The sequence below is a fragment of the Pseudopodoces humilis genome, chromosome 9 (assembly GCF_049639895.1).
Source record: "Pseudopodoces humilis isolate 2021_Gansu_Grassland_sample_001 chromosome 9, ASM4963989v1, whole genome shotgun sequence".
In the NCBI taxonomy this organism is placed as follows: Eukaryota; Metazoa; Chordata; class Aves; order Passeriformes; family Paridae; genus Pseudopodoces; species Pseudopodoces humilis.
Window position 1 is genome coordinate 20,861,809 of NC_142208.1, and position 26,001 is coordinate 20,887,809.

The 26,001-nt window shown below is 36.4% G+C and overlaps 1 protein-coding gene across 1 annotated transcript; it reads right to left on the minus strand.

The window, feature by feature from the left end:
* On the minus strand, positions 1–25,917 carry MARCHF5 (membrane associated ring-CH-type finger 5). The gene is made up of 6 exons (XM_005520636.3): positions 25,731–25,917; positions 11,288–11,490; positions 7,305–7,435; positions 3,992–4,175; positions 3,374–3,540; positions 1–2,219 (listed from the first exon to the last, which is right to left on the minus strand). Exons 1-6 carry the CDS (start codon positions 25,772–25,774, stop codon positions 2,103–2,105), a joined length of 846 nt encoding a protein of 281 aa, XP_005520693.1. The 5' UTR covers positions 25,775–25,917; the 3' UTR covers positions 1–2,102.
* Positions 25,918–26,001: the final 84 nt, after the last annotated feature.

Below are 26,001 nucleotides of genomic sequence, written 5' to 3' on the forward strand. Positions count from 1 at the left end.
GAGTGTAAAAAATATTTATTCAACCTAATTCAACATAACTATAATTTTCAATACTTAAAAACAAGATTTACAGAATAATGACCTTTAACCACTCATGTGAAATCATCTTACAGTCCATACAGTATTTTGTAATTGTATTTTTACAACAGCTTTAACTTCCAGAGGAGACAATGAGCTTTCCCATGAAACAAGTTTCAAACCCACTAATTTGCATCATTCAATTCTCTCCAAGAGACTTTAAAAAACAGTAATAAATTGCTTGGAAATATATACAGTGAAGACCACTGAAAAGCCATTTTCTTGAAACCAGGAATTCTGTAAGAAATACATATTATATTGTTTCAAGACTATCTTACAGAGTGTAGCAACTTTCAGAGATTGCTACTCAGTTTAGATTTTATACAAAAGTGAGCCCACTAAGACAAATATAATCAGCAGACTTACAAGGTCATAGTAATTCTTCAATTACAGCAAGAGCCTCAAAAGTATTTGATACTGATTGAATGTATAATTCTTAACACCTGTATAGGTTTTTAATACTAATTGGCCTTATATACACTTTTGTACAGTTTTAAAATATTACATCTTGGTAATTAAGATAAACATACTATAGAAAAGGTACCTTACTTTGAATTTCTCCTAACATACATTATTGCAGTCAAATAGGAAGTCCATTCTGCCTTTACTTCATTTCTGGTGAAAAGAAACATTTACTTATGAATAATTCCACTAGAAGGTTTTTTAAGCCATTCTTCATGCATTTGACATACTAATATGAACAAGAAAAAACTTGGAGAAAAACAAAGAAATTGCTGTTAAGAAAGAACTTCACAAATGAAATCTAGATTAGGTCTGGTATGAATATGCAACGGCCAAATTATGTTTGTCAGAATTTAACTTCACAAAACAGTCAACTTCTGTTGAAATTAGGTTTAGAAATACATCAAATAATGGAAGTGCTAACATCTCCCTCAGCTGACTACTTTAGACATATGGGAACAGTAAAGCTTACTGTATAGACTTTATTACACATTTAAGATTTTTCCTCTAGCCCTTTACAAAATGGAGCCAAGTTACCTTAAGAGCACCTACCCTGCAGGCAGGATGCTCAGCTCAGGTACCCAAGGTGTAGTGTCAGCCCCCTGCAGGCAGCACTTCCACTAGGGCAGGAGAGCCTAGTCCTGAACACAGCTGAGTTACTCAGGTCTGGATGCTTCAGGGGATGCCTTGCTCTGTCAGTTTAAATGAAGGTTTAGTGTTCAATGCTGTTTTCTCACAGGTTTTCTACAGGTATTTACACAACATAAAGGAATATGGAAACCAAACAAGTGCTCAAATACTTAACTACAAAATAAGCAACTGAAATTTACTTCCCTCTTGTAATTATTTTACTGGAGGAAAAAAATGCTATCCAACACCAGTTACAAACCAGTAAAGCCATGAGAAAATGACACTAGGCACTGCAGAAGATACAACAGGACACTGAAAATTACCAGTAATAAAACAGTCACCTGAAAGCCATGCTAATTTTAACACCTAATAGTTAGGTGGTTAAAGCTGACATATAAGTCCTGTAGAGAGGGATCTATCTTCTGCTTTCTCTGTCATTTGGGTATTTCACACTCCCTGTTTGATACCAGCAAAACCCATGGAAAATTACTTCTCCTTGGTAATGACTCACATTCCCCTTCTAAAGCAATCTCCCTTCATTGTGTGAAATGCTAAACTGAATGACAGCGTGGGTATGAAAACACCTATAGAAAAGGCATTTGGATATAGCCTACATAGCTACACTTAAAATGTTCTGTAGTAGAATCTTTTTTTCTTTTCCATTCCATATATTGGCTCAAAGAAAATAATTCAAAAGCCTATTGCCCAACAGAAATACCAAAAAAATAACAAAAGCCAAAGAACATTCTTAGGCTCAGTGGTTGCTGAAAGGATTTACCCTGCCACAAGACAGTGCTTTATTGTATTTAAAGAAAAAAAAAATAGAGGAGCAGCAACTTATCACGATTTTCCACTACTGTGCAATAACAATGGAACCAATACAACATGGAAACCTGTTAGGTGAGATTCTGTGACATCTGGAGGTTACAGCCTTATGCTCCTTCTTGCTCAGGATAATTTAAAATTTTGCGGTGAGCTTGGCGCAAATATTGCTGCTGCTTGAAGTAAACCTTAAAAGCTCCTTTTATAGCAACAAAAGCAATTCCACCCTGAAAAAAAAAAGATATTTTGAAAACCTGCACAGTTCAGTGTCATATCATTGCAAATGTTCTCAAAAATTTCCAGTCAGAGATTTTTTTCTAAACATATGGTATTTTCTTCTAGAGATTAACTAGTTAGTAGCGTTCCAAATGAGTATCTCAAAGTTTTCTGTCACAATGCATATTACAGAGGTTAATGTTACTTAAAGGGATTACAGACTGAATTTATAAAAGCTTTTATTTCCTTGGAAGTCTCACCAGTATCCTAAATTTAAAAATCAAAATCTTATTTCAAGAACAAAGAATAGGCAGATATGTATTTGCTTTTCACCCTTTTCTGAATATATACTATACATGTCACAAAATAGTATTGATAACCATTCTGTAACTAGACTATGAAAAATGGCACTTGCCAAAAGTGGACTAAAATAAAATCTATTTTTGTAAAACAAACTTTTTTTGCCCTCTAGAAAGCTTTACAATATGTTTATCTCAAATCTTCAAAATGAGACACCAAGAAACTTTTAGTCTGTATGAACATTTGCAATATCACTGTTTGTTCCATATAAAAGAGAGGGGTGCATAAACATGCAGGAATTCAAAATGGGCTGAAGTGACAGTCAGAGCAGGGATTCCATATTACCAAACTCAGTGTACTTGCCCTTGAAAGGCTGCAACCAGAGAGGTTTTCACAAAGGAAGAGACTGTCATTCCCCCTCCATTTGAATTCTATGGAGAGCTAATTTTCCTCTCCTTATTAAAACAAGAAATGAAGGGTTTCTTTCAAAATCAATAAACAAAAGTTAATACAGAAAGGTTTATAATATAAACCTCAGTCTTCCCTTACAGAGACTGTTCTTAGAAGATGCTGGCTCCTCATCTTCATTGTCAGCCTTAATTACTGCTAATGCCTGCCTACTTCAGTGCCAGGTAAAAGTTTCAGCCTTGTCATGAGCTTAGTTTCAGTCATAAAGACAGTCTTTCACACACATGATGTTTGTCCACTGCTAAGACAGGCAACCTTAAAAAAACCCCTTCCTTTAATCAAATGCTCTTAAAATTCTGGATCAGTTTATGTTCCTTTTTCCTTTGCCTCCTTCCTTCACAACACTTCATATTCCTGTATCATAATAATTTATGAAACAAATAATATTGAACCTTACCAAGATTGTCCTTTGTAAATTTGAGTTAACACTGCTGAACATCAGCTTGCCAACTATTGTGGCAATAGTAGGGAAAACTAGAGCTCCACACAAAATACGTGTGGCAGAGACGTGATCTGCCAAAGGGTTGGCCTCTGCTGGGATACGAGGAACAGGACATCCAATGCCTAAAGGGATAAGAATGGGGGAAGAAAAGGTCACATAGCCACTGCCTCAAAAAGAATACAGAAAGTACATTACTACCCATTCCCCACTCCACTACAAATCTACAGCCCAACTTCTTTTCGAGAACTATCCCTCTTTTCAGTGAATATTCTGCTTCCATTAAATGACTGCAGTAATTTTTACTTCCAAGTAAGACCCATGAATTTTAGTCACTTGTTTTGGTTCTAAAGCCTGAACTGAAACCATGCTCCTGCTACTCCTGCCCCACCCTTCTCAGGACATACTATACAAACACAATCTAAACAGAATGAATGTGAAATAGAGGGATGGTGTTAATCACCTCTGCTTAAAAATAGCAAAAACTACTTGCCTATCCCCATCTCCTATTCAATCAGTCAATCTTATTCAATCAAATTCAATCTTGGCATTTCCTTTTAAATTTAATCTCATTACCTGGAAATATGCTGTTCAAAATTTGTAGCTTATTAGAGTATTTGCGCCACAGTCTGAGCACATAGTCCTCCCAACGGATCATCTTGCCCAGTATTAGCATGACTGGGATAGTGGGGAGGCCAATCAAAAGGAATAAAGGATCAGCTCTCTCCATCACATCAAGACCTTCTTTGTGACCCACAACCTGCAAAATATGCATACAGTTGTCAAATGTAACAGAGGCTACAACAATCTAACCATGTACAAAAGAACAAAAATGTAACTTAAAAAGTTGAGTTTATTTGAAGCTGCCCACCTTTTAAATCAAAGAAAAAAAGAATACTGTTTAACCTAATTTACTCTGATTTCGCTTTGTATTCTTTGTTGCTTATGAAGCATAATGCAGGTGAACTACCAGCCCTAGTTTGTAAATCATTAATCTTGTAGAGAGCTGTAACAGAATGCCTTACCATCTCAAGAAAGGTTTAGTGTCTTTCTGTGTAAGTAAAAGCCTAAACATCTGAACCACTAATAATACAGCAGGCTTTCCAAAATGCATTTAAGAATTTACAGTTTTACAATGATTAATTCTAATCAGATACTACTGTTCTAAAGATAAACTGATAGTAGATACCTCAGGATCTTTTTATCAAAATTTTATGTTTTTTAGGAATACCTTACATAACAGATCACAGTATTTAACTATTGTTTCTCTGGACAATGCAGGAAGATTAACATTATTTTCAACTTTAGTGGAAATAGCAGCATGTAAAATCTTCACATGTACCTTATTTTCAAATGTAGTTAGTTCAAGGATTTTAAAGGATCATTACTACTGCTGTGTCTACGCTTTTCTACTGACACATAAAAAAAATTAATCAGACTTCCGTTTATAAAATGCACATATTAAAACTGTAATAGAATGATGCCTTATGTCTTCTAAAAAGTACATTGTTTTAATTTTAAATAAATCTAATAGGATTAAGGATAAAAAAATTACATTAAGAGTGGTAGATATCCTCTAGAGTTGTCTCAATTTAAGCAGTATAAATGCTAATACAGTCCTTGAACTGCTTCCAGGAAGAACAGGCTCCTTCATGACTTTTTCTGTAATAATCTGTGAGGACTAAAAACACTAAAATAATGATTGTGTTTGTCAGGCACTGGATTTTCTGATGTATTTTCACTGACTTCTCATTTTCTCCTTAAGTACAATAACTTATCAAGTCTTCAATGCATGAAAATTAGAATTAGGAGATAAGAACATGAAACAACAGCAAAATTTAAAGTAAGGAAAACAACAAATCCAGTACTTTTGGAATAGGTAGAACACAAGGAGAAGAAGCTATGGTAATAGTATCTTCAAACTGTACCTTTTTGCCTTGCTCTGAAAAGCATTCCATGTTATGCCTCTAGAACAGGAAGCTATGTTACTCTAAAAATAGGCATAACCAATATTGTTGCTGCCAAAAGATTATTCCTGAAAAAACATTCAGCATTTGTCTTCCAGCTTCTTCAGTATCTTCTACTCAAGCTGTGAAGTCTGACACTATCCTTTTTCTCCTTATAGTCATTGCCCATCTAAAAAAGCCTCAGTATCTTGTCTCTTTCTGCTTTAGATTACTGTATTTCTCTGCTTTCAGTAACTCCATTTGACTTGTTACTGACTTAGCTACCACAATGTCAATTCTGTATTTATTTTTCTGCTCCTGAAGTCTAAAAATAGCTTTTGTGCTTCTCTCTAGCACTTCAGCTAAAGGAAAGGAGTCTGAAATGCATTAGGAGACAAGCTGTATTAAACCTAGCAAGGTTGGGGTGGCAAAAGGGGTGGAACTGTTTCCCTCTACTACCCATTCAATCTCTTCATCTACAAGCAAAACTAAATTATTGCCTTGCCCAGCTTGCCATCCATACAATCAAAACATTCAATCATGAAAATAGCAAATTCCTCATACCTGGGATTTGACCAGCTGCCTAAACTAACGTTTAGACAGATCCTCACTTCAAAAGCAAAACAACTGCAGAACAAAGCATTTATTTTTCCATTTGGCTATGGAGTTCTAGGGCAGCTAAAAAGGTCACAATTTCCTTCAGAAAGAGAGCTCAGTGTAGCAGTGAGCAAGGAGAAAAGGACTGATGCATTTCCAAAGTCTGGTTGTAGTATTACAGATGGTTGTAATGTTCCTGTTGGAGTCACAAGAATAAAATATCCAATGAAAAAAATGTCTAAGTGCACCACTCTGTAATACACAGACTTATCCACTGGAGTGGAAGTGGTATTGAAAGCCATTACACATCACCTATGCAGCTGCCTGCCACTCAGCCACTGGTACAGGGAAACCACAACCACTCATTTGGGCTCCATTTCTGTTCTCAGATCACATAGAAACTGAACCAAAACAGCACACGATCTTCAGAGGGAGTGACCTGCACAACTGCAGTACCACACATCCCAAGAACTAGTGCCAAATGACTTAAAGGGAAAAGAACCAGGTTGTATGTTTAAAATTAAGCTGTGTAGAGGAGTATTTATTAACATAGAGGTTTGTTAATTCTATCTACAGCTGAATTAGCATCAGAAATACTTTGATGCTTTCTGGCAAAACACAGGTTATGGACTTGATATAGGAATCAAAAACTAAAAGTGTAATGAAAGTGGTTCTGATTGTACAATCTCTGAAAACTCTGCTCTTGTGGTTGAACTAGGATTGCCATGAACAAGTCTTTCCACGGCTAATAGTCTACCACCTGTCAACATTACTTTTCTATTTAAATAGCAAGTTCACAAAAACAGAAGCAGAAAAAGTATTTTTCCCCTTTCAACTAATCATACAGTCTGAAGTAATTAAAACATTATTAATTTGCAGTGTTTTGCATTTTTTGTTTATGAATTTTCCTTTATACAATTAAAAAAAAAATCACATTACCCAGAAAATAATTTACCATGTTTCAATCTCAACCCTTTGAATATTACTAGCGAAGTTTTTCTCCAGGTAAGAAAAAAAATTATATTTCATGCCTTTTCTGAAGAATTACTCATTATTGGTAGCTAGATGATAACGGTACCTTTTTCACGAGAACAGAATTGGGCTCACCAGTCTGCCATACACAAGGCAGCCAGCTAGAGCAGTAGTGGGTTTTGTTAGCTGCAGACTGAACCATGCCCAAACAGGCATACTTGCATTATAAACTATGACCAGTTAAATGTGAAAAACAATCTTGAATTCACTGCTAAGTATACTGAAAGCAGCTAAGCATGTTTTAAGCCAAGGAAAGAGGAGTCTGAATTGACTTTTGCTTTCAAAGCTGGCAAGAGGAGGGAAGACGTGTGTACCTGCATGACCGTCACCGCTCCGTAGGTAACAGCTGTCCAGTAGATAGAGCCCACCATTATTCCAGCTGCAGCAAAGGGACATGCCTTTGAGATCAGTCGATCTGCAAGATCCAAAACGTAAACAACTGGACCTAAGATAAAGGAAAAGTAAGGTTTCAAGATAGATATATATAGATACACACACATAAAAGCATACTGTAGAAAGGTCAGCATCTATCACCAATAAGAAAGAACAAATAAGGCAAAATACAAGTCTGACATACTACACGTGCCATTTAAGTGAGAATATATAATTAAAAAGCTATTAAGCTAAACTTGTAAGTTCTTTCTACCTACCATTTCATTTACCACATAATCTTTCCAGGAGATTGATACACTGCTTAAAGCACTAATTTACCCACCGATTAGCTTCCTTTGTGTTGAATAAGAATTGTTCTTTTGTAGAAACCACTTTAGGCTTATGCCTTTTCTAATTGTTAGATATTTTAGTTTTCTAAAGGAAAAAATAGCGATTTTTTGTAATGTACTTCATGTCCTCATCTTTGACAGCTTCACCTGAAAATTCTGTCACTAAACTACCATGCTATGCAGCAAAAAGTAGTGCAGATAATACAAAAGATTCCTTCCACTGGAAGAGGCTGCATTCAATATGTTTAGAGGATCACCTCTCAAAACACTGGAAGAAAAAATACTCCTATTCAGGTTATTCAGTGCCTTTGACAACACATGAATAGGTTCACTGTTCTGTCTATGCACAACTGCACTTTCCAGACTTACACAGGGCAAGACAATAAATACCCTGACTACCTTTGGTGAGGTAAACAAGTGCAATGCCTGCATCTTTTCTTTGAGGAGACTACAAGAGCACGAGTGTAGCAAAAGCCAGAACGCTGAAATGTATATATGGAAGTGAAGAACACTGTCACCATAATCCACATTACTTTTGTATTTGTCAACAAATTCTACATATAGACTGTCCTCCCACAGCACGCACATGAACAGTCCCTGTGAGCTCCCTATTTTTTCCTACCAAAATCAGTGACAATTCTCAGAAACAGCCTGCAGGCATTCCTCAAGTAACTAATCCTTCATGTCTCTCAAAATTTACCCACAGTGACAAAATTGTGACTCCTGTTTCATGACTTAGTTCTTTTTCTAGAGAACAACTCTATTGTGAATGATTTCAAAAACCTTGGTTCTACTCAGCTCAAGTCAGCTGGTGAAAAAAAACAACAGGAACATCCAGTTCAACTCTTAACAGCTGTGTTTGACTTTCCAGAACACACTTAAGAAGGTGCTGGGACGCCTATCAGTATGCTGGAAGTAGCAACAAGGTCATACGTGCAAGTACTAAATGCACAGTAGTTTACACATCTTGACTGTTTCCCAGAGTCACTGAAAAAAGTTGTTTCATCTATCTTCAAACTTATGTTTGAAGACAGGAGACTCAAATGACACTGAAGGTTGCTTTATAACACAAGTCCTAACGAATTACACCTACTGATACTAATCATTAAGAGAAACCTGGCTAGAGAATTGGGTACAGAATCTTGAGAAAATACTAGAAAAAAATTATTGAAACGATCTTTTAATTCATCCTTAGGAAGGATGTAGTGAGAAAGGAGGACAAAACTGGTTTTGCTTTTTAAGAAGAAACAGGAAAATAAATATCAATGATACCCAAATTAAAGGAAACATGAAACAAAAAAAAAATTTTGTTTTTAAAAATACATCATGTTTTAAAGAGTTTTTTCAGCCAAACTGTTTTCTATTTATTAAGTTGAAGTAATTATCTAAAAGATATTTTGGTTTCTTTTGAAGTGTTAATAACATTTTCCTATTTAGTAAAAGTTCTCAGAAGAGCAGAAAACAGTTCATAAGAACATAATTACCACCAATCACCAGAACTGATAGGTACTATCAAATCAAAAATGGAATTATGATTTTAAGATATATCATGAGAAGTTGTTTTGAACTAGTAAATACATAAAAAACCACCAACTGTTCCTTATATTCACTGATGTCTCCTCAAGTTGATACTACTTCTAAACTATGATTCTAATCATGAATTAAAATTTGTGTTGGGGGTGTCCTTTCACAGAATTTTTAGGAAAAAAGTACATTAGGGAAGTCTTAAATAAGTTTCTGAACTAATATGCCTCAGGGAACAGTATGACTGAACTGTCTTCAAAAGACACCTCTGCAGAAAAAACAGGGCCACTAGCAAGGCTTCTTGGAAAATTCTTACTGTCCTTACCCTGCCTAGGATGACCTTGATTGGCTTGTAGTTGAACTGTGCTACAACAGCTTTGGGTTACTAGAAAGAGTTACAAAAGCACAAGACTGGCTCACTTTTTTAAGACACTTCAAAGTCGCGACTGATGTTCCATGGACCCAAATTTCTCTGCTCTGCTAACTGATGTCTTGTGTACTCTTACACAAGTCTGAATTTTTATGCCCTTATCTTTAAAAAAGGGAAAAAAAGGTATTGTGAGGGAAAATATATCAAAATACAGGAAGGAAGTCTCACATACATGCATGCAAGAGCTAACAACCTCATGCAAGAATTTTAGGCCAGCTTCAGAATCCAGGAATGTTGGAATCTAAGCTTTCAGATACAATATGCCACAAATTGCAGGAACAAATTAAAATGCCAGTTATGTTAATATATCCTGTCCAAATTATAGTTGCTTCCCCTTTTTGCCATTGTCAAAATAAAACGCAAATGCAGCTCACATTACAGTTTCATCAGTCAAGATACAAATAAGAATTTTAAACAGTGTCAAATTTTGTGGTGCATTCTGCGTCCAGAGAGAAACCAAATCTTCTTCCCAAAGCCAATGCTAAACATTGTTTGATGCTTTCTTTATGATGGAGACTTACCCTATTCAGCAAAGTTGAATTGTAGTTGTTATATGAATAACCTGTAGTAAGTTTCATACTGGTTTATATTACTTTTATATCAACAACACAGTATTGTTGTGTATATACTCCTTCCCATTACTGAGTGTTCTAACTTGGTAATCAATGTCATCATTCAAAATTCCCTTGACACCTTAATTTCATCAGCCCTTAAGCTAATAAGAAAGGGGTCCTGTCCCAAAGAACTGGCAGTGAGTCATTTTCAGCTCTTTCATTACAGAAATAAGATACTTGAAAAAAACCCTTCTTTAAAAAACTCTAAATGCCTGCACTCAATTGCTACATCACCATTTCTTTAACAAGCAGTTTTACTTTTAAACAAGATTTAAGTTTCCATGGCAACATTTCATTTTCTTGATTTGCTTAATATATCCCATAGAACACATGGGCAAACGAGGGCTGAAATAACAGCAAGCACTGCTAATTTAAATACATGCAACTTACTGTGCATTATCCTACTTGGCTACTCAAATAAGAGACTCTGGAAGACCATGTCTAACTCTTTTTTTCACCTTGACAAACCCATGTCTAACTCTTTTTTTCACCTTGACAAACAGAGCTAGAGCAGTATCCAGCTATCATAATTATTCTGCCTCTTGATTACAGGGTAATACTGACTCAGAAACACCACCTGACCAAAGTGAAAGTATGTTTTTCCAGTAATACCATGTGCTGCTTAAGAAATTCTCCTCTGAATTTCCTCTGATAAGTGTCTCTGCAAGATGAGTCAAAAAAAGGATGTGTTTATGTGCTGTGTGTCAATTGCTGAAAGAAGTCACCTCCTGCTCAACAAGAAAAATAATCCCATTAGCCAGGAAATAATTACAGGTCAATCACGAGATTTATCTATATACCTAAGAGGAATACATCCAAATTTTTTACAAGGTATTTAAGTAAGCCACCAAAGAGGATGCAAGCAAAATATGAAGTTATTTCTTTCTGTCTGGAAAAGGGAATAGATAAGTTTCCAACAGAACTGGTGCTCTGAGGACAAGAAAGGGAAAAAAAAAAGAAAGCAAGAACAAATAAATAAACAACAATTTAAATAATCCATATCTTACCTAGCTTTGGAAATACTATTAAATATTCTGCATTGCACTGAGGACAAGCAACTCTAGCAGTACTGTTTCCTCTTTGCTTTTCATCCACCCAGCGCTGCAGACAGGTCTGATGCACCCATTTGGTGGAGCCCCTGCACCTGCAGGGTCTCACCCACTCTGCTGTCCGATCATCCTCATCGGTAGCAAAACAAACCCAGCAGCTTCTGTAATCACAGGAATGAAAAAAAAAAAAAATATTTTCTGCTACTTTTACATACTTAAAATAAACATTCACATGTGAAAGCATGCAGCTTTAGAAAATATGCACCTACATTAGATGATGGTTGTTAATTCATTCTTAATCACCAGAAGTGTAAGCATTTTGTACCACAGTTTTGCTATAAAGTCAACATAATAAACATAATTTTACAGATAGCTAAAGAACTGCTTTATACATTCTGAATTATTAATTAAACTTTTAGATAATTTATGATTAAAGAGCATTGAGACTGTAGTCCAACCTTTGAATAATTCAACATATGAAAAATCAATATTTTTTTAATGTTTTATCATCTCCTACAATACTTTGGTAAGTTTTTTTAAATTTTAAAAATGTAAGATCAATACTGTAGTCTGTTACTTGGGAAACTAAGTCTAATCCATTTAATGATAAAACAACGCAAATTATAGAATATATCACAGAAACCTCTAAACAATTATATCAAATTCAAGTGCTCTCTTTGAAAAGATGAAGTATTTAGTTCAAACAAGTTGACTTTGTACAATATAAATTAAGTTACAAAGTACTTCAAGAATACTATTGTACCAGTAGAGGAGGAAATTTCTGCTTTGGAGAATTATGTGGACATGAAAATTCAAATATATTAATTCTGTAAGGAAAGAACACAAGACCAACAGTCTATACTACCTGAAGTGAGCACAGAACCTACCAACTCCCAGATATCTGGTCAGATGATTAGGCCAGACTTTTGGCCAACTTACAAGGGAAAGCAAACTATGGATCTAAATTAGGAAAATACAGGGTATGTTCAGCCAGTAATTTTTACTGTGAAACAGTTTGCTAATTCTCATACTGAAGATATTGAAGTTTACGTAATAAATCAATCTATCAAAATAAGAATATACATATAAATATATATATATATATAATGGTTTGATTTTTTAAAAATATTTTATGCAAGCCATTGCAATCAGTGTTAAACCCTTGAAAAGGAGCACAGCAACAGCATCCCTATAATTTAACTACTGAGACAATGTAATTACAATCTAATTAGACATTGTGACCTAACTGAAGTTTTACATCACAATTTTGATTATGAAGTTTTGTCCTCTTAACAACTCGAGTAACATCACTAAGATGAAACACTAAAAGGTTTCTTACGTGTAACAAGTAACAGGTAACAATTGAGGAAGAAGAAATTGAGAAATACTCTGGCATTCGTAAATAAATGACTTTATTATTTGAGAAGAAGGATTGTGGAATCTATGCCATGACGTTACAGTGGTTCACAATGTTTTTCCTCTCACTTTTGTTTGTTTTTAACTTCTCTTTAAGGAAAAAGAAGGGAGAATCTGGAATGGGAAATCCAATTTTGTCTGGTTCCAACTTCAAGAAATTAAAAATATTATTGTCTAACAGCTTTGCTTTTAAGACCTCACTATTTTGGGTAATATTCTATTTGTAAATTTAAAGCATTTCTTTACAGAAGAATAGCCATGTTTTTTTAATAGAAATGACTGTGCCTATGAAATACTTGCAAGACATTCATTAAAGCACTGAATCTTTGTAACATCTATAGTGGTAGAAATATATTGAAAAAGTTGCGAGAGCATCAGAGCAGAAGGCAACCTGAAGCAATATATTACTGGCATACTTGTAAAAGGGAATACAATTTGAGATTCAGATTCAGATTCATCTTGAATCAGAACTGTAGTTTCTTCCAATCATCTTAATGGGGAAGTAAAATCAAAGTCTGACTTGGCTTTTTTCTGTCCTTCCCCACACTGGTTTGTATCAAAATTGTCAAGCTGTGACAGGTGTCACTCCTGTAACACCACCCTTCTTTTTGCCTTCATGCTCCCAATATGCACTGTCCCATTACTGCAGTCCCAAATGAAAGGACACATTAACCTTCCTAAGCAGGAGGAGGAAAGACAGACAAGCCACAAGTTAGAATTTAGACGAAAATGCTGAGACCACAACCAAGATTTGTAAGGATTACAGAGCATGGCTGACATTTTGGTTCATTGCACTCAATATCAAATTCTTATGAAATAAAAGTTCTTGCATTGTTCATTGATTTTTATTTACATTAATAATCCCCAAATTTACTTTAAGAATACCATAAAATACTACTGATAATTCTTACTCTTAAGCATTTTTTTCTGCATTAAAGGTAAACATTTACTCATTCATACCACATCCTATTTACAACTGCTCTAAACTTGTAATTCAGATTTTTATTTAAAAATTAAAGGCTTCACAACAGAGCTTGTTAAGTCTGAGGACACCATCACAAAACACAAGTCTAAAGTTTATTCAAATAATGACAGCATGAACATAATCTTGCTACACTGCAGTTCTAACTAGTAAATTTGTCCATGACAATGGTTATAGATTAAATTCTGTTCTCAAGTTCTCTGTCAAGTTTAGTAAGTCAAGAAAAATATCCATCTTTTCTTTAATTGCTTCATCCAATTTCTTGCCAGCCAATCATACCTGAAAACCTGAAAGACCCATGAAAGGAATAACAAAATCCTTTACAGACTTAAAACCTTTAGCAAGTCATGAATAATGAACAGTAAATTCCCTGTATACTGTCATCAGCTTTATCTCTTTCCATTGACAGCAGCTGTAGCAGAAAGGACTAAATAAAACCATTTCAAAACAGGTATCTAGGCCCTTGCCAGATTTTCCATTTTCTTGTACTGAATAAAATATGACCTTGATTCTTCCCACTGAATCAGGTTGCTACTCAGATAACCTGAAATAGAAAGGGCTGAAAAGGTGGAACAAAGAATTGTTTCTGATAGAAACTCAAGCCTTTTTCCTTGATGACTTTCTACATAGCCAAATCAATAACACTAATGTATTTTTCCACACTTCCTTGGCTCAAAAAAAATTTAAAAAAATCAAAACAAAACCTACAAAACCCCAGACCAGTATCACTATTGCAGCTCTGAATATAAGGTTACAAACGCCTTTTAGATTCAGCTCCCCAGCAGATGAAGATTTCCAGTCTCAAAAATTCTATTCTGACTCTGTGGATAACGCATTTTTTGCATCTGTTTTTTTCTCTAGCAAAGACAAACTCTTTTCAGGGCACTGCTTGTGTCAAGAGCAAAGCAGATGGGGAGGAAGTTGTATTGAAGATTAGAGATCCTATACTCCAAATGTTACATGACTAATCTAAGAAACTAAGGCCTGCCTAAAACTGGGTTCCTCCAAACCACAAATTTCTTACCAGTAAGAAGCCCACTCTCTCTGGTACCTGGTTGGAGCTACAGCTCCAACACATCCATAAGACCTCCAATATCAGACATACCTAGACTGCAGTCCTTTTTATTAAGCTATACCCCTTCTAAAGGTTTCTTTTTATAAAAACAGTGTTCAATGGGAGGGAAGACCGTATCTAATTCTTGTTATTTAAATCACATCTGACTCAATTTGTGAAAGCTGAATTCATCATGAAACAGCTTTGTTTTCAAGCAGGCGTGACTGCGTAGAGCAATACGAAAAAGTAATTTAAAAGCAGTATGTTGATTATCTATACACATTAGAGTAAAAGATTTGCAAAAAATTTCTAAATCCTCATAAGCCCAGCAGATATCCTTCTATCCACAACACTTAATGGAAGATGACTTGCTAGACTGGGACAGCACAGCTGTTTTATGATCTGCTTTCAAATATTCAGTACTGCAAGCGGGAATAGAAATATCTTGGAATTTTTTCCCTTATGTTCAGTGGCATACAGATATGAATGGTCAGCAAAACCAGAAAGCATCTCAGAAAATAAAGTGCTACCAGACTTTTAGATCTAACTCTTACTGTGAGAAATGCAAATGTGAACATGCATGACACACTCTAGAATCATAAGCTAAAAACACATTTTCCCTCTCATTATAGTTCCTTCATGAAAGAAGAAATTTTCTGCATTTCTCCCACATCATAAAGCATAGCTCTTTTCCTTAAAGTGGCAGGAATTTGCTGATGTCTTGCTGCAAGAATAAAGCATCCTTGCCCTGCTAAGCGTGAAGTGTCTGAGCAGCTTATTGCAATTGAATTTCACATTCAAAAAGAAGAAAGTGAAAAGGCTGGAACATAACTGATAGCAACAATAGTACAGAGAGCCAAGTCAGTGAGGGTTGAAAACATACCTTGAAAGAAATGACTGAAAGCATTCCAATAACTAGCCATAAAAAAGCACTGTTCTAAAGGATGACCACCCACAAGTCTGCCATTTGGGGCAATTTTCATGAGCTTCTATAGCAATTTTTTATGCATAGTCCATGTCAACAGATAAAGTATCTTTGATGATAAACAGTGATAAGCTTTACACTAAACTTTCCAACTACACTCTAAGTACTACAAGATCATGTTTAAGTTGGAAGACCAGGTTGTCAGAAAAACGGAGTTACCTGGTAGCATTGGGCTGCTTTGGAGCTGGCTGGAATTTCAGTAGGGGGACAGCAAACTGTTCTCTCAAAAGGCAAGAGAAACACCTTATTGCAAATGCTACCACTAAGCATTTCCTTTTCCTGAGTGTGAAGAACCAGCACCAATAAGATCTTGTGCTAGAGGGCCACTGCCTGGCCATGAGACAATGCAAGCCTAGCCTACAAACCCTGGATAAAGGCTACAAAGAGAGGAATACCATTAACCCGAGAAATGTTAGGTTATGTCATGATTCACAGAAGAGATGAAGTGCCAGAAGAGATGAACCCACTTGCAGGATTATAGATGGAACACTGCTCTTTCCCTAATATTTTCCTGGCCATCAAACAAAGTGGAAAATACTTTTATCTTCAATCCAAAACCCGCCTATCAAACTCAAAACACCCTTACACTATCCAAGGGGGAAAAACACACAAGGGAAATACACTGAGTGAAGAACAGATACCAGTGCAAAAATAGCCATCTTAGATGCTCCACTGTGACTTTAGCCCATGCTTTTAAGGCAGCATGGCACAGCAGCCATATGCCAGCCTGCATCACTCAGCTAGAAATCATGTCATCACCTTGAAACAAAGTCTAGAATTTTCAAAGATAGTCCTGAAAGTCACTTGACCTTATACTCAATTCTGCTCTGCCTAGTCATCAAGGATAGTGGGCAATGCTGGGTAAAGGAGACATTGCTAAGAATCTATACAAAGCAGTAACTACTGCAAAAAGCAATGCTTTCAATGAAGAGAGCTCAAGTGCAGGATATCAAGATAATGTTGGTGAGAACATATGGTCACACAAGTGGTATTCACATATAGGTTCTGACTTCCTCTAACCTCAGGATGACACTGTATAAACTAGACTTTAAAAAGCTTTTAATAGAAGCATGTGGATAACTAAAACCCAGTAAACAAACACATTAAAACCCCACAGAATAAGCACCAGAAAGATCTACTGATTATCAGAAGTTCAGTTCAAGCTTTATTATTCTCTCAATTATAGCTTAAATCAAGGAGAAATATTTAATACTTGAGTTCATTGCACTATATAAAGGCAGAGATACGAGTAAAGGATTGTTCACCAAATCCTGCTGCTTGTGGATAAAATTAAACTTTGACTGCCAGGCATCACCTATTGTGTTTAAATTGGGCCTTAGGAAGTTTATATGGTCTTTGCTTCTAGCCAGCTTAGAATAAAGAATCCCTCCTCAGGTCTATCTATCTTGCTGGGTTTTAGTTTGGGTTTGGGTTCTAGTTTGCCAGTAAAAAAATTAGCTTTCATTCTGGATAAACTAAACTTTTGCAATCAGTTATGTAGACATATTGCTTTCACAAAGTCCTCAAAATTCAGTTACCTTAAAAGCTTTAGTATTACCATACTCTTTCAAAAGGAAAAACTGACATATCACCAAAGCCCGGTGGCCTTGCTATCAGCCTTTAAATATGCAATGGATTTTGATGTTAGAAACCTTTGTTTTATTTCCTAAGTGAGAGAGTGAGAATAGGGCCCTTCTAGATGTATACAAACAAATCAGGAAAAACTACTACTCACACCAGAAGCGCTTTATTACTAAAACATTATACATTTTGCTAACTGAACTCTTACTATCCTATATTAGCAGCTTGGCCTACAACTAACAACTTAAGCTACTCAGTGCCTGCTGGGGGTGGGTAACACTGATTCTTACCATCTTAGGAAGCAAAACAAAAGTGACTAAGTGGAAAAAGAAAAACCAAACCAACAAAACCAAAACAAAGAACCCCATACGCACACAAAAAATAATTTCCTTCCAAAACTGAAACATGCTTTGAACAGAAAGTTGACATGTGGCCAAGTACATACATAGAAAACAGTAAAGAATTCTAATAGCACTAAGTTAATGCTTTAAAATTTTAATGGATTTTTTTATAATGCAGATAGCATATAATACAATATAGGAAAACATTTTCTCATACATTGTTTGACAAATCTGTCAACAATCACAAACACAGGAAGTAACAGATGTGAAGCAACTAGGAAATTACGTAGTAGAGGCTATTTAAATTTACTTCCTTGAATGTGATTTTAAACATCTTAATTACTTATTAATTACCTCTAAGATGCCCAGACTCCAAATGAAGACAAAACTATATAGTTTATATTAACCAACAATGCTATTTTGCACTGGGAGAAAGGGGAAGGGAGTTGCATCAGAAAAATACCAATACTGGTATTCGTGGTGCATGTACACAGTAGATGACAGATGCTACAAATATCAGGAGCGACCTACATACAGAATAGACCAAGTCTGACCTGCCTAAAACTGCAACCATCTTGACATTAAACTCTTGCTGTGATAAGAAAAGGATAAGAAATGCAAAGTTATTCACAGAGTCTGTATCATGTGAGCTCAATCTCCTGCAGCCATTTTCCAGTGTCACACAGTTAATGTAGAAGTACAAATGAATCTTTAGGCACAGTAGCTTTAGTTACAAAGTAAATACATTAGCATAGACATCTGTTACAAACCAAACATAGTTCCTTGCTTTACCTTCAATTTTTAGTGAAAGTACTTGTGAAATAAAAGTTTGAATTTTTTAATGTACTCCTAGAGAGTTTCATGGTTAAACATACAGAGTAAGCAACCTTCCTGTTATGTTCTTCCAAAGAGAAGAGAAGGAAAAAAAAAATGAAGTGTAGTCTTCCAACTGCAAAAGTGGAAGACTCAAAAGCAAGCAAATTGCTTTGAACACATGAGTTTATGACAGATACTATTATTAATCAAGTTATTCTTGATTATTCAGATACTATTATATCAAGTTATTCCAGTTTATAATTTCTATTTTTTACCAGAAAGTTTACAGTATAAAAGAACAAACCAAAAAGCTCTACTTAAGTCAGTCATCTTATATAATCCTAATAATAAAAATTGGAACAATTTCTGACCTAAAAATTGCCAAAAAATTTTAAATGCTAACAAAATAGATTCTTGGGATATTAATACCTCAAGAACAACAAAAACTACCTATCAAATGTGGCAGACATTGAAAATTTGGAAATGTCTTTACTCTGAATAAATGTGAACAAAATAGCAAGGAGTCTGATCATAACATTAATTAACTCTCTTCAACAAGCTGTGGAACTGACTGCATGACTCACCAGTAGAACAGTCACAAGCACCCTGCACATGGTCTTCTGTAATTACATCCCTCACAGAAAGCTAACTTATGTCGGCACATTTTAACCCAATAAAAAAATACACTTCTAAACAAAAATATTCACATTCCAGGAGGCACTTACAGGAAACAAATGAGAAGAGATCTGGAAGGTATATAATGACCACATTGCAGGTTTGAAATAAAGGGTCTTGTCTTTTTTCTAGAAAGATTGTGAAGAAATAATTAATTATATTAACATGGCTTTAAAAAAAATACCACTGAATACCAGCCCCTCTTGTCCATGACAACTCTATTATTTACCACCTTCCCACTGTGTTAGCAGTTTCTTTTACTATGTACACGTTGAAGAAGAGCTGCATGGCCACAGGAGGAAGCAGACAGAGATACATAACTGAGAACACTAAATAGTCCATACTACTCATCAGCGATCACCTGAAAATCTAGAAACACTAACAACACTTATCCAAAAAGTTTGTTTCTGTGAAAGTTGTTTCCAAACACAAGCATATAAAGGGATTCTCTGGTTAGCCCTTAAATCAGTATTTACTGATTTACTGGTATTTAGTTTTTATAGGGGAAACTATTATATAGCAGGCCAGTTTAATTTTTATGTTAACTTAGAAACAAATGAACAGCTAGTCCCTGATTTAATACAACTTCAGTGCAATGTTTTTAAGCAGCATTTAAAAATGGACATTTTGATTGTAAGTTTTCTTATTCTACAGTAGTGCTAGGCAGGAAGTATCTAATCCTTCCCCCAGAATCACTGACATAAAAATCCTGATCATAAGCACTTCCATTAAGTTTTAGAAATTTTTGGCAAAAAGCACTCATATTAACATTAACATGACAGGAACAAAAATTCTTACGAGGAAAAAAAAAAGAAATTCCCAGTCCAACTACACCAGAAGTTAACTTTTATGTACAAATTTCAGAGCTGATGCTAAAAGAGGCCAAGTGCAGATCTGCTAGAAGGTGTCAGTGGACTGCACCTCCCTTTTGGCACATCCAGCATAGTATGCTTAAGTTATGCAGTACAGATTTTCCCACTGTGCTGTTTACCCACTTAAACTGGGACTGCATCTAGACTCGGTATCACAGAATTACAGCTTGGAAGGGATCTCAGGAGATCTTGTCAGACCTCCTGCCCAAGACAGAAGCAACACCAAATTCAGACCAGACAGCAGAGCATTATCCAGCTGAGTCCTGATCTCCCCATGGGCAGAGACCCACATCTGCACTGGGCAACTTGTTCCCAAGCTCAACTGCATCACTCCCATCCTCACATGCTGAAAACTTCTCTGTTCAAATTTGCAGTTGATTCTCATCATCCTGCCAGGAACCTCCACAGTCAGTTTTCTGAACAACCTCCTTAGTAGGTAGAAGGTTATCAGATCTCCCAACCTATCCCTTCTTCAGACAGGCCTAGTTCCCTCTAGCTTTTTCTAGTAAGTCATGTGCTCCAGCCCCTTGACCAATTTATGTAATCTCAACAGTTTCATTTAGAAACATCAGCCAGAAGCAGTTTGCTTTAACCACTTCAGATTGAGTCCTCTTATTCTTTTGCACTGGTGATGAATTTGCTACTTGTGGTAACAAACGCCAGTAAAAGCATGAGCAAGTCACACACTCTTTTGATTAAGGTAGGTATTACGTCCTATAAAAATCTAGTACTCAGCCCATTCTGCTGCGGAGAGGAAAAAAAAACATGCATCAGAAAGCACTTATTTTCACACCAGGAATTTTCCACCCTCTGTGCTATGCAGAAAGGCATAAACATAAGCAGGTTAAGATGTCAAAAGCACCAAACAAGCCTAAAACAGCTGGTACATTCATTACCACTTTAAGTATTACTTTAAAAAAGTTGTTCCAAGATTCATACCTTAACCTTTTGATGCTTGTCTGTAAATTATTATATATTTATTCAATATATTTACATTAACTGTCAGAAGTTTTAACTTCAGTGAGCACTTTAAGACACCTTTCCATGACAAAGGAAACCATTAGAGCTTCAAGCACTATTACAGAGTCAGAAGACTTTTATATGATGTATGAACATCAACTTCCAAACAGTTGGGGTAAGGACAGGTAAAAACAAACCCCTTGTTTCCTTCTTGATAAAGACTAACCTAGCACAGTCCATTCTCTACTCTTACACACCCTTTCCTACTAAGCATGAATAACCTACTCTCAAGGAAGAACAGAAAACCAGGTACTTCTAGACACTGACAGACTTCAACCAGAAGTTAGTAAGACCTCTCTCAAAAGAGTTTAATTGTTGTGAAGAAAGAAAATAATTACTTGAGGCAGGACAAGGAAGAAAGACATGCTTAATCAGTACAAGTAGAACAGACAGACTAACTGCAGAGATGGCATTCTGTGAATAATAAAGATAATACATAAATCCTGTATTGTGTTTTATGTTGCTTATTACTCTGCATATGCCTATCTTTTCTAGTTGAACTCCCCTCCTACAAAGAGTTACTCATGTAACTTCCCTCAGTGAGAGAAATCAGAGCACAACATACAATACAAGTGTAAAATGTTCCGAATAAACTCCTTCAATCAAGTACCAAATTGCACTAATTACACCATCAAGGCTGTAGCATTAGGGTCTTAATCCAAAACCGTGTATTAGGTTACTAAAGTATCAACAGTTAGTTGTGCAAATAAAATTAAATTAATGTCTGCACTTTCAAAGAAGGAAGGAAATGACTGATCTCAACACAAACACCACCATAAATGGTGACTGGAATGGAAAGACAAAGAAAGACAAACTGAAAATTATGTACAAAACCATTGCATATTTTCTCTTGGGAAGAAAAAAAAAAAGAAAATTCCCATGGAATCAGATGACAGTTAAAAAAACTGAAATAGAAAATCCAATACTATTTTGCAATTTTAGAACTACAATTGCCAGCATTTTTCCAAGAGATCAGTGATCTGGCAAAGAGAAATTTAATTGCAACAGAAGAGTATTCGTCTCTTGATAGTAAGAGTAATCTCTTAAGCAAACTACAATTTATGGTTTAATCGCTTTTAAAGTCTACCTGCAATTTCAGCTCTCTTGTCTCCTTTTGATAGGGAATGGCAAGGGTAGAGACTTAAAGTCACATCATGTTGCTCTAGTTTTTATCAAGGATATTGACCACAACTGAGCAACTATCATGCAATCAGAAAATTAAGAATGCTAATTCAAAAACTAAACCATGCTAAAATTATCACTATGTTGATTGTTCAGCGTGTACCTCCACAAGCCTTCAACCGATGATCCATAAGACACTGACTAACATCTATGAACGCTGAAGTAACAGAAAGCAATGATAACCATGTTCTGACCAGGTGGCAAATATATGGAAAAAAGGGAGCAGTTGTCTTTAATTCAGATAGTACATGAAATACCACAAATCACTACTACGGGACATGCTCTGAAAAACAGAACCCCAGTGTTTGAAGCCTTGGCATAATCAATTGCAAGAGCAATCCACACATAATTAAACTGAAGTCAAGAGAATAAAGCTTAATATGAGTATACTTTAGCACTATAGCTCACATTAACAGCACATAAAAAACCCATTGCCACAAAATATCAAGTTTTAATGAAGATTACTATAATTCTGTAATTTATGCATTAAACTAACAAGAACAAAGGCATTAAAAATAATGAAATAATAAAATCTCACCATTTAGCCAGATTACTAATCCCTGCCTTCAAGTGTACACATTAGTCCAGAAATATGGCTTTTTACCATAGATTGAAAAGATTTCTGCTCGCAGAAAGGGTAGTATTTTAAGAATTATTATCTGGAACTATTATTTAAACATGAAAGAGAAGAAAAAAATTACAAGAGGGATGGAAATTCCAATTCTGAGGCTAGAAAAGATGATGCCAATCATATGGTTTAGTTTCCTAAATGCTGCAGATGAGACAATCCACAATGTAATGTCACTTCACGGTCATGCTTCTTGTATTTATGCTACAACCAATCCTTCAGATATGTATAAAATCCTTAGCTAGAAATTTTGAGTAACTAACTCCTTACATCGTAACAGCTATTTACCTTCTTCAATATAAATCCATGGGTTGCTTCTAGACTGAAATCATGCAGGCAAAGAAAGGATGGAGCACAAAACACATAAGAGAAAGATGAATTCCAGGCAACAATGTGGTGATGCTATCAAGTCAGTCCTTGCACTGGAGAAATCCAACTTTATTAAGGAAATAAAACCTGTAGTCATACAGGTATAGAATCTAAAGTCAAGAGAAGAATCCAACTGTTCCCTCTCAAAAACAGAGAATTGAAAAACTTGCTCTGAGAGCTCTGACCCTTGCATACAAAGCAGTGCATGCATTCAGATCTACAGCAACACCTAATTCCTGATACAACAGCATGAAACCACTCTTCGTGGTGATCTAGGTACTGGCAACAGAAGAAAACCCTTCTTTTTCCCCTCCTTAACTATTAGAATCCAAATAAAAGTCAGCTTCACTGGAAAGCTGTTTTCTGCATCCTTCACTAAAAAATCTGTATTTTATTTAAAAGTATGCACTTTGTATTAAGCTATAATCATTAGCAATTACTCTTAAGATTTTGCATATCTATTTTTTTTTCTTACTGAGGAAAACAAGTATCTGTCAAAAAAGATGACAGTATAGAAGGACTTCCATTCCTCAGAATCTCCATATATAACTTAAGGGAGTATTGTCCCTTAAGATGAAATACTTAAAGTTTATCTTGACCATCACTGCAAACATGAAAACAGTTATGTACAACTTTCAGAAACATCAGATGCATAAAAGTCTTTTATTCAAATGTAACCCTGCTCCAGAAAAATATTTACCAGAAAAAAATGTTCACACTGACTGTATTTGGAGGTCTTGGTTAGTCCAAAATCCTTCTACTGATGTTATGCTACACTCTGAATTAAATTAAAATCCTAAATACTTGATTCCTTCTTACTACTACATTCACCACTTGTCACACTCATGTTTCTAAAGTTTCCTAATAATAACCCCAAGGAATTATTATATGAAAGCTACAGCCTTTCTTCAAACCTCCTTTTATGCTGCTTAGGTACTTCAAATTCTTTCCCTGCTGTCCTTGTTATTAAGGAAATCAGAGACACTGTCCAATTGTTTTACATATCTAGCTGCTCCAAGTATACTAGAAAAAGTCTTTGAAAAAAGCCAGAGACACAAATTATAATTTCACAAACTTGAAAGGATACAAGAATATTAAATGTACATCAAAACCCACATCTCTATTACAGGTAACAACTGAAGAACAGTAAACTGGTTTGGCAACCAGGTAACTAATTTTCCTTTTTTTTTTTTTTTTTAATTAACTGTTTAATTTAACAGTTGGTCACAACAACTATTACAAATGCCACCTCACAACCATTTCCCAAAAGGGTAAGCTAGGACTTCAGAGTGTGATACAATAGCCATGGGCATCAGGGCATCCACTCTGAGTATTATGCTTTCCTAGACCTCCAAAACACAAAATATTATATATTACTGGGCTACAAAATTCAGAATGTAGATGAAAGTTTGTTGTTTTGTTTGACTGGTTTTTTGGTTTTTTTTAGTTTAAGAGGAGCTGATTCAGCAATACTCTTATAACATAAATCATCCCTTTGTCATCTCTTTACTTTTTCAGTTTTTCTAGAACACAAACTTTCCCTCCCCAAATCACTTTTATCCTCTTTCTATATCAGACTGGAACTTCTCATTCTCCCCTTGCAGGCTGCCCAAGTTATCCCCCTGCCTCCCATAGTTTGTATCTCCATCACCTGCCTGATGACAGGGGCTGTATTTCATTACACTTTCCTTAGAGGTGACCTGGAAAGGAGAAAACCACCAGGGTTCTTTTTGATTCCTTTTTATGAAAACTTGACATGCTCACCAACAGAAGCCTGGTTGCTTCTGGATCCCCACCTTCTGAGATACCAGGCTATTACAACTTCTGCAAAAACAGGCTGTGAATGTGGTTTACTGTTTGTAGGGATAGGTTGCAAGGGCCTCCTGGATCAGTCAAAATTACACTTAAGGAATCTTAAGTGCTCGGTGGAACAGGGTGAAAGTACTACACATTCAAATAAAAGCATAAAGAGAAAACAAATAAAATAAATAGATTTTACAAGTTAGTAATTATAGACGAGGAAAGATGCTTAAGTCATAATAAGTCTAAGGTTGTAATTTTTAAGAACGCTCCAGAAAACAATTGTAGGCTTTCTTCAGATCATAAAACCAGCAACAAAACATACAAGGCCGGCTAAGCTTAGGTCATCTTTTGGTGCCTTACTTTACGTGCACGTCAGTGCGTTCCCTACCCAGAGGCTCTCCTAGACCCAGGGACAGCTCCTGCAGCCGCCCAGCTGCCCCAGAGCCCGTCCGGCCCAGGCACACACACCCCTCCCGTGGCCGAGGCCTGCGGCAGCGATCCCTCCTCGCCCCTCAGCTGCCCGCGGTACCTTGCGCTGCTTTACGACAGCGCTCGCACAACCTCTGGCAGACCACTAAGGATTTCAGAAGGCAAAAAAGGAAACCGGACCCGCGACACTGGGCCCAAACCCGCCGCGGGGGGCTAACAGGCCCAGCCGGAACGTTCCCTCTCCGTACCTGTCCATGGTCTGCGGCAGCGCCAAGCCCGTCTGCTCGGCCATGGCCCCGGGCGGAGGAGCGGGCCCGGCCGAGGGCCCGGAGCCTGACAAAGGCGTGCGGCGGCGGAGAAAGGGAAGCAAAGGGGACGGCGGCAAATCCGCCCTTCCGAAGGACGACCGAGGCGGCCCCTCCTTCGGCAGGCGGGACGCGGCGCAGGGCCGGTGGCAGGAGCAGGACGGGGCGCCCGGGCCGCCGCGGGGAGAGGCGGCGAGCGCTGGGCGCAGCCGCG

Bases quoted from the DNA above. Each gene is read 5' to 3' on its own strand.
- MARCHF5 (XM_005520636.3), bottom strand. From the start codon at position 25,774: ATGGCCGAGCAGACGGGCTTGGCGCTGCCGCAGACCATGGACAG. The intron at 4,176-7,304 runs GTACACACGTCT...CATATTTTGCAG, and splicing joins GAGCGGTGACGGTCATGCAG to GTTGTGGGTCACAAAGAAGG. The intron at 2,220-3,373 runs GTAAGGTTCAAT...TTTTTTTTTCAG, and splicing joins ATTTACAAAGGACAATCTTG to GGTGGAATTGCTTTTGTTGC.